Raw genomic sequence first — 15,850 nt, 5'->3', positions numbered from 1 at the left:
AATAGAAAATAACATTTTCGAACAAGAATATTGATGTGAGTGTGAGATGATAGATTTCTATCGAAATGAATGTCCAAAATTTTAATAACTGGTAAAATGGAATCTTCGATCTTATTTGAAAGAGAAGCCAAGAAAAAGATGGAAGGGTTGTATTTGCCAAGGGAGGAAGGGGCTGGAAAAAAGTGGATTGGGTGTGAGGGAGAGAAAGGTGAAGTAGGGGTTTGTGCTGTCAGGGGGAGAATCTTGGAAAAGACAGAACTGGGACCTTGCTGGGAGTTAAAGAGAGAGAAAGGGAGCCAGGAGCAGTGCAGGGATAGGGAAAGCTGGTAGGAAGGGAAGCTAGAGAATGTGGAACCTGAGGTGGGAAAACAGCTGGAGTGGGTAGGATTTGCTTTTGCTTCCAACCGTCAGTTCTACTAATTTGGTAACACAAAAAAAAATCATTTTTTAATCAGGCCCCAGTTTTGTGAAATTGCAGGAGGAACGGTCCTGAGCCCGTTTTAAGAAGTTGTGTAAAGCACATTTTTTTCAGTAGGCCTTTTCTGTTTTGCTTCCAGAGATTGGCATGGAGAGGACACAGATATTTTAGCTGTGGGTTAGCAGGTAATTTTGCTAGCTTTACATTTGTGGCTTGCTGGTGTTTATTCTCATTGTGTATTGTGTGTATTTTAATTTTGGAAACCGCTTAGATTGCTTTTGCAAGATAAATAAATCTGTTATGTGTTTTAAAGTAATAAAAAGAAATTAAATCATTTTATCAGAGTTAACCAGACTTCTTTTCCAGGTTGATAATGCAGCCTTTACATTAGGGGTATCTTGCATCAATGTAAATGTACTGGTGGCTCCTGGTTTTTGTGTTGATAAAATCCATCCATTCCATTCTGCATCCGTGTTTGTGCTGTCTATCCAAAGTCTTGTGTTGATTGCATTATTAAGTGGACCCTCAGCATGTGCTGTATCTGAATGGTCCATTACTCCTAATTCAACTTTAGGAGAAAGAGATCTTCTTGTGTATTGGTTAGCCTTTTTTGAGAAGTTTATTTCTGCTATATAAACTCATTGTAAGGGAATGCTTAGGGTCTTGTGATCACGATACCATGTTCTTCACAATTATATCTAACTTTGAATGGATCTGAGACAAGAGGGAGGGCAGTGGGTGGGGACTGAGGAATACCTCACTCCGATTCCCCCTCTACCCCAACGGCTGGCCAGAGCTTTGGAAAGACCTGCACGTGCTCCCCTCCCCCTGCATCACTGGGCACTAGAGAGGGACCTGCCAGTCAGGCATCTGTCATAGGAGCAAGACAAGGGTCGTGAGTTCAAGACAAAGACCCCATCGGTCAAAATCCAGGAGCTGGGGTAGAGGAAGGAGGAGCAGGTTTTCAAAACTGTACGGCAGGCAGGGAGAACTAGAGAGTTTTATCTGCCACCTACTCATACTGCAATCTGCCCCCTGGGCTGCCGTCTCTTCTACATTTCCTCATCGTCACCTACTGATGCCTCAACCAGTCCACTGCACTGGAACATGAAGTTGACATACAGGGGACTGGCAGAGCCAAGAACGTGCCTGTATCCACGGTGGACCAACCCCACTGCCCCGCCCTTGGTACACCATGTGTCTGGATTATCTTCAGTAGCACACCTCTTCCTGAGCCACCTGAAGTGTCTGTTCCAAGCCCTGCTGTTGGTATGCGAGAAATCCAGCGCTGTTGGTCTCCAAGGCAACCGTCTGGGGGTACAACGCCATATGAGAGAGGGGCATCTCTGCCACTGCTGCCCGGACTTCTCGCTGAGAAGACAAAGAAAGACAAAAGAAGAGGACGTTAAACTCCACACATGAAGGGAAGAAAAGCAACTTTACAATGACAGCGTCAGAAACCTCTTGTGTTAGAATGTCACACTCCAGTGCACCGTTCTCCGGAACTGGCTGTTGTCCCTTTGGTTTATGTCACACTGCACCAGACCCTGCACTATAAGCCCTTTAGTTAGTTAGTGCTCAAGAATTGATGAATTACAGAACTAAAAAGAGATTGGTCCAGTAAGGTCCTTCAACCCAGTCAGTGGCGTAGCGGGGGTGAGCTGTGCTCGGGGCAGTGACGCCCTCGCCACATGTGTGTGCGCCCCTTCCCCGTACCTTTTTATCTTCGGCGCTCTCTCTGACATGACTTCCTAAGCATGGCTTCCAGAAGCGATGTGGCTACGGGAGAGGGGGAAGGGAAGGGGTGTGCGGAGCAGGGGGCGGAGAGCAGGAGTGGTGCCAGCACCCTGAGGAAGAACGCACCCCTGAACCCCTTTAACCCTTCTGAAATTGGGTTTACTATTCAAAAATGGTCATCGATCCTGGGAACAACTTAAAAACAGAGCTAGAACAGCTTTAGTGTGCCTTCAGAACGGAAGTATATAACTGATGGTCCAGCTATTACTAAAGATATTGTATTGGATATGCAGACTGATAAAGAAACCGTGAGAATGATCAAGCAAAACTAAATCCAGGTGGTCCAATGTCAATCCTAGTCAAATGAGGTGATGTAACCTTGACAAGGGCCTTGATTTGGCTCTTTCACCTGCATCAGGAGTCCAAGCAAACCAAAACGGCTCTGCCCATGCGAAAACAGGTAAAAGTGAGTATTTAGGTGCTTATAAAACTGTTTGGGGGTATCTACACGTATTTCTGTGGGGGCAGGCTTCTAAAATTACCTCCAATATCCATCCTACATGCTAATCACTTCAGAGTTACACACCAGGCGCTGGAGTATGCTTAGGTGGGGGGGGGGGGGCATTTGAATTCACCTGTCATGCATATTCCCAACATAGTCAGTCTGCAGAAAGAACGGCAGTGAGGGACAGAACTACCAGGTAAATGGGGGGGGGAAAGATATTGGTGGAACTTGCACTCCTCTTAAATAAACCACCACATTGCACATTACATTATCACACAGCACAGCAAGGCCATATGTATACTGAAGAAACCACAGGATGCTCTGGATTGAAAGACAGACAAATGAAATTCACTCCGAGGATAGAGAGTGTCGAGGATCAGTACTGAGCTGACTCTATCCCACATCTTTAGTTATTGAAGGAGTAAAAACATGAGAAAAACCATACACAACATGTAGAGCTGGAATTCTCACAGCTCCACTCTGGGAAAGTAACCCGTACAGCATAACAGAAAGCAATCCCACCCCCCGATATGGAAGATGATCTGGAACTATGAGAGAGAAAACATATAAAAAGGGAAATAATCATTAAGAATCAAGCTGTGAGCTCTGGGGGAGATAGACTGTAGATACGGGGCCCATGTCTGCAAGAAAAGGTGGGTAAGTCCTATGGACATCCCCAAGCAATGAAGTTGGTTCCTCCAATGCCAAAAACTCAGAGGAACATCCTGCACAATACATTTATGACCCACCATGCAGATCTTCTGAAAAACCAGGCGTTTCCCCTGGCCAAAAACCTCTATCCCGGATAATTTCAGAAAGCTTACAGTAGCCACGTGCGTTTTAACAGATGACACAAGATCTGAAACAGAGATGACACTCCTGAGGGAGAAGTGATGTAAGAAACCTCACAGAGAATCTTATAAACACCACCTTACCCTTTTCCACTACTGTTGGTCTTTTAGAGATTATAAGAACTGCCATCTCCGGATCAGACCTTCAGTCCATCAAGTCCAGCGATCCGCACACGCGGTCGCCCAGCCAGGTGTACATCTGGCGTACCCTCTATGCCTCTCGTAAGGAGATGTGCATCTAGTTTGCTTTTAAATCCTAGAACGGTTGATTCCGCAACAAATTCCTCAGGGAGGACATTCCAGGTATCCACCACTCATTGCGTGAAGCAGAACTTCCTGATATTTGTCCTGGACTTGTGGCAGATAAAGGCCTGAACAATTCATTCAATTGCCCAATCACATTCATTTTCTATTCCTGATTAAACCAACAGTGAATGTGAGACAGTATAAAATCCTTGATCACTGTCTTTCTTTGGCATTTCTGGGACACAAACCATAAAAGTCCACCTGGCACTCTCCTTAAGTTCCAACTACTGGGGTTGCAATCAAAGTTCTCTCCAGCCTATCCAAATCATCTTGTCATTTGTGGGACAGAGCCTATAAATATCTGGCAGGCATCGTCCTGATGTTCCAAGTTACGGGAGTTTCCATCAAAGCCCTTTCCTTCCCATCCTAAACCGGATTGCCATATATGGGACACTATTTATACTAATTATTATTTCTAGAGTGCTACCACACGTACGTAGCACTGTACAGAGACACAAAGGAGACAGTCCCCACTCAAAGGAGCTTACAATCTAAACTGACAACACAGTCAAACAGGATGCCACAATGGGGGATAGAGTGGCTAGGGTGGAGAGCAGTGGGAAGGGGGGGGAGTAGGATTATGCATTGAAGGCTAAATAAAAAAGGTGGGTTTTCAGTCTGCTTTTAAACAAGGGAAGGGAAGGAGCTTGGCGGACAAACTCAGGTAGTTTATTCCAGGCTTAGGGGGCAGCTAGATGAAAGGAACAAAGTCTGCAATTGGCAGTGAAGGAGAAGGGTAAAGATAAAAGCAGCTTATCTGAGGAACAGCCTTCTCTGGGAGGTGTAAAGGAGAGATAAGAGAGGACAGATACTGAGGGGCTGCGGCATGAACATTCTTGTATGGCAATTCTTAAGTTCTTAGGATTTTTCCTCGGGAACTGGTTCTGTAGCTTGAATGTCCAATAGCTTTTGCACTGTCACTTGGACTCTGGCCTCTTTTCCAGCCGTCTGGCTAGATAGTCAATGAAGAGATCTGAACTAAGAAAGGTGATAGAACTCAATCTTGTGACGCTCAGCGGTCCAAGGAAATTTTCTTCCATTCCCTCCAAAATGCCGACAGCCTCCCACCAACGTTTGGGAGTTCGGCTGCTGATCTGGCGTCTTCATGACTTCTTGAAGGTTGTGCTGACACAAGACCCTATGGGTTGCTGGCATCTGGAATTGCCAAATCTCTGTCTGGATCCCTGATAAGGTCTCTGTGCAGAGGAATCTGCCTAGCACTGGCAGGAATGAAAATTGCCTCGGTCTCCCCCAGCGGGTTAGCGAGGTCTGCTGTCTGGCCATAAGGTCATCTAAGCCTTTACCAACTAGCATCTGCCCTTTGAAGGGCAGTCTTCTTAAGGTGGCTTTGGAGGCTGAATTGCCCGTCCATTGCCTGATCCAGAGCATCCCTTGGGCATATGCTGACACCTTGCTTATGACTCTGATGATAATCCACTCGCTTTTCTCTCATGTTTAATGGGTCTCATGAAAATCAGAAGAAATCTCCCAATGTTATTTCCCTCCCTTACTTTTCTATTATTTTTTGTAGTTCTGCCCCCTAAATCTTAATTTCACGTTTTTATGTTGGTTTTATTATTTACAACCTGTTTTAGATTATAAGCCGACCTGGAGGTTCCCCCTGTTGTGACAGGCATGTTCCACAAACAAGGCTGACGCTGCAGCTTTGATCCCCAAATTGTCTCTTAAGAACCATGTCTACCTTGCAATCTTGTGGATCCTTTAGCATCACTCCTTACTCACTAGGAAGGGAGGTACCTTTAATTACTTGAGCCACCATGGAATCCACCTTCGGCTGACTAAACAGCTGCTGAAATTCTGGAGCCATAAGGTAGAGTTTAAACATAGTTTTTGCCACCTTTAGGGAGTCTTCCGGAGTCTCCCATTGCTCAGTGACCAGCAAGATGATGTCTAGATATGCAGGAAAAAAGGTGGTCTGAGCCTTTGGGCCACTTATGACCATGCACTGTTGGGGCTCCAACTTCAACTCCTTGTGCACATCCGTAATAACATATGGGACAGCAGCCGACTTGAAAAGACGCTGCACCGATGGATCATCTCCATGGTTGAGTGCAACTATCACCTCTTGATTCCTGATCCTTGACAGAGAAATGGAATCCTCCAGGAAAGCAGCTGAGCCCCTGGGATAATAAAGGCATGGAGTCTGACCTCCAATCCTCCCAGTCCTGTTCCGCCAGCTTTCTCCAGAGCAGGGAAAAGGGATCTCTCCCTGGCTCACTGTCAGCGCACCCAGGACCCATCAAATAAACTTTCCACGGGTGATTCACAGGTGGCCCTGTAGACCCCTGCAGGACCTCAGGCTGGCTTCTCTTGGGCTCTGCCGCATTTACACACTTGCATTTCATGCCTTTGCTATTTGGGGCCTCTGGGAGGCATTTTCTTCCTACCACTCAGACCCCCTGCAGTTCCCCAGTTCTAGAGGACTCAGAGGAGGCTAAATCTGAGGCTCCCGCTCCTCCCTCACATGCCCCTTGGCATGCGGTACAGGGATGCTCCTCAGCCAACCATCCAGTGCAAAACTGGCATGATATAGGGGCAGAACAGCCTGAGCCCATCCCAGTCAATTTTGAGCCAAACTGAGGTGTTTTTAGGCAGAAGGAAGCTTTAGAAAAAAATATTGTTTAAAATTCAAGATGGCCTCCGCCAGCGAATTTGTGCCAAAAGGAGCCTATGGGGGGCTCCCCTGAAGTTTAAAAAACTCAGGGACAAGGGTTTTGGAGGTAGAGGACCCTAACTGGCCTCAGAAACCCTTAAAATCAACTTTTTCAGACCCCTTCCCCTGATTTTTCCCATAGGGAATAATGGGCTATACTCACTAGGCTTTGCTGCAGCCTGACTGAATGGGTAGGACTTTCTGCCTCAGATCCTTGTACGAAACAGTCCACAACTGGAGATCTTTGGGCTGCCAGTTGGATAGACGCTCACTGAGGACTCCACCTCCACAGACCCTTGTGGCATAACAGGGGGAGATAAAAACACAGTCAGCTCCCTGAAACCCAAAGGACCGCAGTCTGCGCTCAAACCTCTGATAAATCAGCAGGTGAACTGGCTCCCAAGGGAACGGAGCCTGGACCTCAAAGAAGCACAAAGCAGGCTGGCTGTACAGGTACACTTGGGAATTACCCTGTGAGCTGCAACCTGCCTGTGATAGGGTGGAGTACCTGTCACCGGCCAGAGGATGGAGACCTAGAAGTGGAGCTCATTGAACCTGAGAAAAAAGATAATCTACGTAGAGCTGTAAGTGCTGCTGGGAGCTGTCCACTCACCCTGAGTGGAATGTAGTGCTGAAAAGAACAGCTCCCAGCACAGAGAGCTCAGAAAGCAAGGAGCTCCTTTGAAAAGAGGAATGCTGTCCTAAATCCCAGTAAGCCCCTGAAGGCCACTGCTGACAGGGGGCCTGGTGCAACAGAGTACTGGCCAGGCTGACCAGTCTCGACAGGGATGACTGGTGCAGGAGAGAGATCTGGCCCTTTATGAAGGAAGTCTGTGGTGGGAGGATCCACGGGGACCTATACACTGGCAGAGAGGTCTGGAAGATAAAGTAGCTAGAGGGCCCAGTAGAGCCTGGAGTCCAGGAGGGACTCAAACTTGACAACCAGTGGTGGAATCAGTGAAGAACCCAAGACCCATGGGGACCCAAGAGGCCAGGGAGTAGGGAACTGGTGGTGGTCCCACAAGCAGCTGGAAGAGATGTGGATGTGCTTGATGGAGGAGGCTGAAGCTGAGGGGAAGGGCTGACGTCTAACTGGCAGAGGGCCCGGCAGGACTGGTGGCAACCAGTGGAGAGACTGGTAATGACACTGGGAGACCGTCAGAAGACCCCAGGTAGAGTAGCATGATTGACTTGGGGGCCATTGGCTAAAGGTCTGGGAGCAACTGGTGGAGGGACCGACTGAGATGGTGGCGACCAGCAGAGAGACCAGTATTGGCACCGGGAACTGTCTGATGACTGGAAGGCTAATGAGGGTCAGGGAGGACCCAGATGAAGATCCAGAGGGCCAGTTAGGGCCAAGGAAGAACGCAGAGTCCAGGGGGGACCTTGGGATAATTATAAGGTGTCAGGAAAGTCCTGGTCACATGTGTTAAGAGTATGTTGTAATAACTGCTTAACCCTGTTATGTTTGTCTTGATAAAAAACCTGGAGACTGGTAGACCAGAGAGTACCCGGGAGTGTATATGTGACAGGTGATACCACTCGGCCTGGTCACGTCATCACACTGCCTTTGTAGAGTCTGCGTTATCTCCCAGGCAGAGTAACCCCCAAAATAAAGTCCTCTTGGCATCAAAACCTCCCAAAATAGAAGAAAAATACCCCAAAATAATAAAAACTGAACAGAGCAGATCAGAACACAACTTCTCAGTTCACTTGTAGAAAGTAAAAACTGGAGAGGGCACTGGTGAAGGAGGAGGAGCTGAAAGATGCGATTGACACTCTGCACGGATTGATCACTTAATGTACAGACTCCAGTGTTTATGTAAAAAAATTGTTCTTAAAACAGGTCTAGCCCCAAACGTCCTACTGTGCCCTGGACGTTTGGTAAAATCTTTGATTATCATTGCAAAACATCCAGTCATAAGTCTGCCCTAGTCCCGCCCAAAACACACTTCCAACACCCCCCTGGAAATTTAGACAAACTACTGACAAACAGCATAGAAAAGTGTTTGAAGATGGCGAGTTTGGACATTTTAGGCTATTTGGGGGATGTATTTGCCTATTGAAAGTGGGCCTTGAGGAATAATGGCTCATGGCCAGTAGGGGGCGATGTCTATGGGACGGTAATGGAATGAATGTCAGGACATGATAGTGCAGTATTTTGTGGAGTTTTTCTACAAAATGCCTGCTTTTCGTATGATTCTGGGTAACTCTAGTTAGATACAAGCATATGTGTTAGTTAAGGCCACGCCCAATAGAAGCATACGAAAAGTTGGTGAATAAAAATCTGAATATGGATGTAGCCAAGGCCAGAAAAACACACTACAGATTAATATTAAGGAAAAGCATAATAATATTCTTTTTATGTACTTTGCTATTAAGCTAGTTCATAGAGGAAATCAGGATATACATGAACTCCATCTCTGGTTTTCTGTGTCTTCTGCTTGGCTTTACTCCATTTTGTGTTCAGCCTATATCCCTAGTCTTTGTTCAGGTTTTTCCCGCTTTTAGTCTCGTGGTTCTAATTGATACCAGATGTGCCTTAGGCTGATTAGAAAGAGCATATTAGATTACATATTCCAAACTGAGATATAACATGTATTAAATATGAATGAAATATATGGTATGGATGGATGAAGGAAGGGGCCCCGACCGAACGGACAAATGAATGGATATATGAAAAATATATATGAAAGAAGATGTACTAAAAATGAAATGGTTTATAGAAAGAACACTAAGGAAATATCCTGAACACAGCATCTGGAAATGGTTAAGTTAGAATCAGAGACCTGTAGCAGTCTCTAGCATAGGAAGGGGGGGCACATGAAGCCAACTCTTAGAAATGCTTCTGTGTGAGTATCAGTGTAATTTGAAACTGTCAGTTGTTCAAAGCAGGAGGAGGGAGTACCCCTCCTCCAGGATAAGGCTGAGAACATTTCAGCAGCTTGCCTGATACATAGACAAACTGTCTGAAATAAGTTTTAAGAAGGACAAAAAGAATATTGAATATGTTATAAAATGTTAATGTATATTCAAGGATGAATGTAAACAAAAAAAATTATGATTTCTGGAACTTTTATTCCATGTTAAAAAGAAGGTCTTTGTCTAAATTTAAGTACAGCCTCTGTTAGTTGATTGGCTGACGGCCAATGATGTCAAACTGGACTGAAGGTATATATTGGGGAGCTTCGAAGTATCGGGTTGAGATCGTTATTAGAAAGCCAGCATTTTGGCAACTATAACGACCTCCCACTAACGCAACTAGCCTTTTGAGGTCCATGATGGAAAAATAAAAGCAATAAATAATTATTTTGATAACCTTGCGTTATGTGTCATTTCCATGTTTTTGTTATTATGCACACCTTGAGTGAAAGCTAGCAGCTTAATTGGCAACTGCAGCTTTATGAGTGCGCTGGCGTCCAATTACCCATGCTCAGCCTTAAACAGCCTAAAGGCTGCTGAAACTGAGGCCTGGCACTACACCGTGAGATTTAGTGCCCCTCACACTGCCACACTCTATCCCAATTACCACCCTCCAGCAACATGCACTTTTCCCTCAGTGCAGTGAGGCAGCTTGATTAAAGTTCACCATAGTCACAGCACAAATCATTCCACTGTTAGAAAGCAAAGAGGAAAGCCAGCCTTTCTAAGAGGGTGCATCACACATGTGCACGAAGCAGCACCGTCATCTCTTCTCTCTCTGGGTCAGACAGACACACAGGCGAAGCTGTAGTGTGCTCGTGTATAAAAACAGCATCTCCGTCACACATACATGCAGGATGCACAAGGTGGTCCCAACACGTGAGGATACCTGTGCGCTTGAGGAGACGTGGGAGGACCCAGAAATGTCACTGGCTAGCCTCAGTGCCTCCATGCTCATGGCAGCAAACTCCAGTTCCTCCTTAGAGATCACAGAGCCATCCACAGAGAAAACAAGAAAAGGTGAAAATCACTGGGCGAACAGAGGGGAATCAGGTAACTCGAGGCCAGTGAGTGTGACACACGGCTAAAGGGGTTTCTCATGCAACATATTAATTGACATATTTTAATGCCCCCCTTCTGATTTTATGTGCAATTTTCCTTAAGGCCTATAAACTAAATCTAAAATTGCAAAAATAATTCAACAAAGTACCAAAAAAAGTTCAGCAATAAATTTTGAAAGGGCATTAGCCCTCACTATATTAGCCAAAATGGTACAATTTTCCTTAAGTTAGAGTAACAGGATTTATAAAATAAGGATGACTACGTCATCTGTTGCACCTCTGCTTACACCCTGTGTTTCTATTAAAGATGTAATGTGTACAGTAGAGGTCTGCACGGGAACGGGGATCGCGAGAATCCCGTGGGGGTCCCACAGGAATCCCCCCTAACCCACGGGACTCCCACGGGGACCCCCCTCTGGCCCATGGGACTCCCACGGGGACCCCCCTCTAGCCAACGGGACTCCCAAGCAGTGTAAACACAAAAGAAACTGTGGAATTGATGATCCTGTCAGAAGTAATTGCTGCTTTTTATGGGGATGGGTAGGGATGGAGGTAATTCCTTGCGGGGATGGGCGGGGACGGAGAGGATCCTGGCAGGGATGGGTGGGGACGGAGAGGATCCTGGCGGGGACGGAGAGGATCCTGGCGGGGACGGAGAGGATCCTGGCGGGGATGGAGAGGATCCTGGCAGGGATGGGTGGGGACGGAGAGGATCCTGGCGGGGACGGAGAGGATCCTGGCAGGGATGGGTGGGGACGGAGAGGATCCTGGCGGGGACGGAGAGGATCCTGGCGGGGATGGGTGGGGACGGAGAGGATCCTGGCGGGGATGGAGAGGATCCTGGCAGGGATGGGTGGGGACGGAGAGGATCCTGGCGGGGACGGAGAGGATCCTGGCGGGGACGGAGAGGATCCTGGCGGGGATGGAGAGGATCCTGGCAGGGATGGGTGGGGACGGAGAGGATCCTGGCGGGGACGGAGAGGATCCTGGCGGGGATGGAGAGGATCCTGGCAGGGATGGGTGGGGACGGAGAGGAGCCTGGCGGGGACGGAGAGGATCCTGGCGGGGACGGAGAGGATCCTGGCGGGGATGGAGAGGATCCTGGCAGGGATGGGTGGGGACGGAGAGGATCCTGGCGGGGACGGAGAGGATCCTGGCAGGGATGGGTGGGGACGGAGAGGATCCTGGCGGGGACGGAGAGGATCCTGGCGGGGATGGGTGGGGACGGAGAGGATCCTGGCGGGGATGGAGAGGATCCTGGCAGGGACGGGTGGGGACGGAGAGGATCCTGGCGGGGACGGAGAGGATCCTGGCGGGGACGGAGAGGATCCTGGCGGGGATGGAGAGGATCCTGGCAGGGATGGGTGGGGACGGAGAGGATCCTGGCGGGGACGGAGAGGATCCTGGCGGGGACAGAGAGGATCCTGGCGGGGATGGAGAGGATCCTGGCAGGGATGGGTGGGGACGGAGAGGATCCTGGCGGGGACGGAGAGGATCCTGGCGGGGACGGAGAGGATCCTGGCGGGGATGGAGAGGATCCTGGCAGGGATGGGTGGGGACGGAGAGGATCCTGGCGGGGACGGAGAGGATCCTGGCGGGGATGGAGAGGATCCTGGCAGGGATGGGTGGGGACGGAGAGGATCCTGGCGGGGACGGAGAGGATCCTGGCGGGGACGGAGAGGATCCTGGCGGGGATGGAGAGGATCCTGGCAGGGATGGGTGGGGACGGAGAGGATCCTGGCGGGGACGGAGAGGATCCTGGCGGGGACGGAGAGGATCCTGGCGGGGATGGGTGGGGACGGAGAGGATCCTGGCGGGGACGGAGAGGATCCTGGCGGGGGACGGAGAGGATCCTGGCGGGGATGGAGAGGATCCTGGCAGGGATGGGTGGGGACGGAGAGGATCCTGGCGGGGACGGAGAGGATCCTGGCGGGGACGGAGAGGATCCTGGCGGGGATGGGTGGGGACGGAGAGGATCCTGGCGGGGACGGAGAGGATCCTGGCGGGGACGGAGAGGATCCTGGCGGGGACGGGGGGGGACGGAGAGGATCCTGGCGGGGACGGAGAGGATCCTGGCGGGGACGGAGAGGATCCTGGCGGGGATGGAGAGGATCCTGGCAGGGATGGGTGGGGACGGAGAGGATCCTGGCGGGGACGGAGAGGATCCTGGCGGGGACGGAGAGGATCCTGGCGGGGATGGGTGGGGACGGAGAGGATCCTGGCGGGGACGGAGAGGATCCTGGCGGGGACGGAGAGGATCCTGGCGGGGATGGGTGGGGACGGAGAGGATCCTGGCGGGGACGGAGAGGATCCTGGCGGGGACGGAGAGGATCCTGGCGGGGATGGAGAGGATCCTGGCAGGGATGGGTGGGGACGGAGAGGATCCTGGCGGGGACGGAGAGGATCCTGGCGGGGACGGAGAGGATCCTGGCGGGGATGGGTGGGGACGGAGAGGATCCTGGCGGGGACGGAGAGGATCCTGGCGGGGACGGAGAGGATCCTGGCGGGGACGGAGAGGATCCTGGCGGGGATGGGTGGGGACGGAGAGGATCCTGGCGGGGACGGGTGGGATTTCTGTCCCCGCACAACTCTCTAGTGTACAGTGTTGACAGGAAGTAGCTGACTTCATGACATTCACTGTTTGAATAGTTTTACTGTTCCGTCTGTTGCCTCTATCCGGAATATTTTTGCCGTACACTCCCAGAGGGAGGGCTTTTCACACTGTCCCACACCACTGGCTCATCCATTTACCCGGGTAATAGCAATTGTGCAGCCCAGACTTTGGATGGCCCAATTCAGAGGAAAACTGCACGCATGCATTCAATATTCAGTTGCGTATGCCCCCTCTCTACTTGTATATAAAATTCACAGCAGTTAATTTTCACAGTATCACCTGAATATTATCTACCAAGCGCATGCTTTTATAAGTTTCTTATTTAACTTCATTTGACTTTCATAGTCCATTTAAGTATGAGGTGGATCACAGTGCAAACTAAGTATATTGTCCATATGTGAAACATCATAAAATAAACTTAACATTATCACAATCAAATCATACAAATTAATGAAATACAAATAAAACAATACCTCGATAATCTTCTTTCTTATAGATGTGTCTAGTGGTCCTGAATGCTAAGGTTATGCATCTGAATCCTCAAGTTGCCTCCTTCCCAGGGAGCTGCTCCTGCCCCCTCAGTTTGTACAAAAACAGTCAAGTAGCAAGTTTAAAGTTTATTAAACTTTGATATACTGCTTATAAAAGAAATGGATTAAGAGAAAATTAGATATACAACGTGAAAGAATTGAGAAGGAAAAAAGGGAAGAACTACAAAAATTTGTTAGGAAACATGTGTGGAGGGGGAGGGGGGAAGGTGAGGGAAATGGAAAAATCCCCAACATTACAATTCTGTTTTGCTCTGTAACAAGAATGACCAATTAACATGATAACATTCAAGTAACAGTTTAAACCAGATACAAAAACATGGAGCTCATAGCTACTCGCATGTCTTGCTATCAAGCAGAGACTTAAAAGAAGATTACTGAGGTAAGAACCTAATCTTTCTTTCTAGTGCAATGTGTCTAATGGTCCTGAATGCTAAGGACATACCAAAGCAGTTCCCAGAGTCTAGGGTGGGCCCACTGAGCTGCTTTCAAAATGGAAGACTCAAAAACGGAATCTTTCCTGGCTGCTACGTCCACCCTATAGAACCTGGTAAAGGTATGAAATGTAGACCAAGCAGCTGCTCTACAGATTTCCTGAGGCGAAACCGTCTGAGTCTCTGTCCATGAGGTAGCAACTCCTCTAGTGGAGTTGAGCACGATTACTTGCTTTCAATGCGATCGGCAGCTGCTTACCACAGCCCACATATGCAGAGGAAATGGCCATTTTAATCCATCTTGAAATTGAGGATTTAGATGCCGACCTCCCTTTCTTGGTATGACTGGTCAGAACAAAAAGGTGATCCGATACGCAAAACTCTTTGATAACTGATCCAGCTCTGTATCCTCATCTGATCGGGGCACATGCTGAGGAGAGTTCCCCTGTACCACCACCTTCATCACGATGAACACTGATGCTGAGGACCCTCAGCAGTTCAAATAGGCATTCCACTTAAGGCTCACAAAATCTGAGGTGAAGCCTTGAACTGGGAGTCTCAAGAACCCCAGCATGGACCCCCAGCCAGTCCTTCTGGATTCCACAGCCACTGCACAACTGCACTTGGCCAATACACTTTCAGAGGGCTCTGAAAAGGGTCTGTTCCCTCAAGAATTTGCCTCCTGTGGATCCCCAGCCTTGGAGAACATAGAAGAGGCTAAGCCTAAGGCTCCCGCCCCTCCCCTCGTACTCCATCGCATGCAGGACAAGGACCCTCCTCAGCCGGCCGGCCAGTGCAAACCTGGCATGATATAGGGGTAGGAAGGCCTGATGTAAACCGCCTAGAACTCTCCGGGTATGGCGGTATATAAGAATAAAATTATTATTATTATTATTATCCTTGTTGATTTTAAATAAAATTGAGGGATTTTGATGCAGATGGAGGCTTTAGAAAAAAAGATCATTTCAAATCCAAGATGGCAGTTGCCAGTAAAATCACATCAAAAATGGCCAATGGGGACTTCCCTGAAGTAGAAATATTGCAGGGAAAGGGGTTTTAGAGGTGGGAGACCTTGAATCTGGCTGCAGAAACTGTTAAATTTCACTCGCATTGTGAAGGGGGAGAGGATATATTTAAACCCGGCCATACAGCCTGCGCTCAAGCTCCTGATAAATCAGGGATGTGATTGGCTACACAGGGGACAGCCGCTGAGCTCCAAAAAATACAAAAGCAGGCTGGCCAGCTAGGTGGCTCCAAGGGCTGATCCTGATAACAGCAAACTTCCGCAGAGCATCCAGAGAATGAATGGCACTTTACGAGCATATATCTGTATCTTCTCCCTGGCAGAGGTCCCAAAAAGTGGGAACCTCTGGGCACCAAGCCTCCAACCAAACACTTAGAAAAAATACTCAAAACAATAAAACCGCAGAGCAGAAACACTTCTGAGCAACCTTAGTGCAGAAAAAAAAACTGAGGGGGCAGGATCAGCTTCCTGGGAAGGAGGCGGAGATCAAAAGATGATTGACAGCACTCTGCAAGCAACTTGCGGGTTCAGATGCATAACCCTAGCATTCAAGACCACTAGACACATTGCACTAGAATTCTAATTAACAGCAGAAAATTGAACTGAGATACCCATAGAGGTCTTTCCAGGAAAGTTCCCAGAAAGTTCTAGAAACCATCCACTGATACCAAACACAGAAGCAACAAGTAACAATACTCTCAATTCTGGTGTGACTTCAATATCCAAGACACAAACTTTTGTGTAAAAGATGAATCC

The 15,850-nt window shown here is 48.6% G+C and overlaps 1 protein-coding gene across 10 annotated transcripts in view; it reads right to left on the bottom strand.

Moving 5' to 3' along the window:
- Positions 1–15,850, bottom strand: part of TACC2 (transforming acidic coiled-coil containing protein 2) — a 206,163-nt gene that overhangs the window by 35,224 nt on the left and 155,089 nt on the right. For 6 of the 10 annotated variants that reach the window (XM_033943065.1, XM_033943059.1, XM_033943063.1 and 3 more), the window contains 2 exons: positions 10,303–10,392; positions 1,643–1,789 (listed from right to left, as the gene is read on the bottom strand). In XM_033943065.1, coding sequence (XP_033798956.1) covers positions 1,643–1,789; positions 10,303–10,392 — 237 coding nt within the window. The remainder of the gene's footprint in view (positions 1–1,642; positions 1,790–10,302; positions 10,393–15,850) is intronic. The other 4 variants (XM_033943068.1, XM_033943061.1, XM_033943064.1 and 1 more) reach the window with 2 other exon arrangements.

Source organism: Geotrypetes seraphini, chromosome 4 (assembly GCF_902459505.1).
Source record: "Geotrypetes seraphini chromosome 4, aGeoSer1.1, whole genome shotgun sequence".
Classification (NCBI taxonomy): Eukaryota; Metazoa; Chordata; class Amphibia; order Gymnophiona; family Dermophiidae; genus Geotrypetes; species Geotrypetes seraphini.
This window is presented reverse-complemented; position numbering and strand designations above follow the sequence as displayed.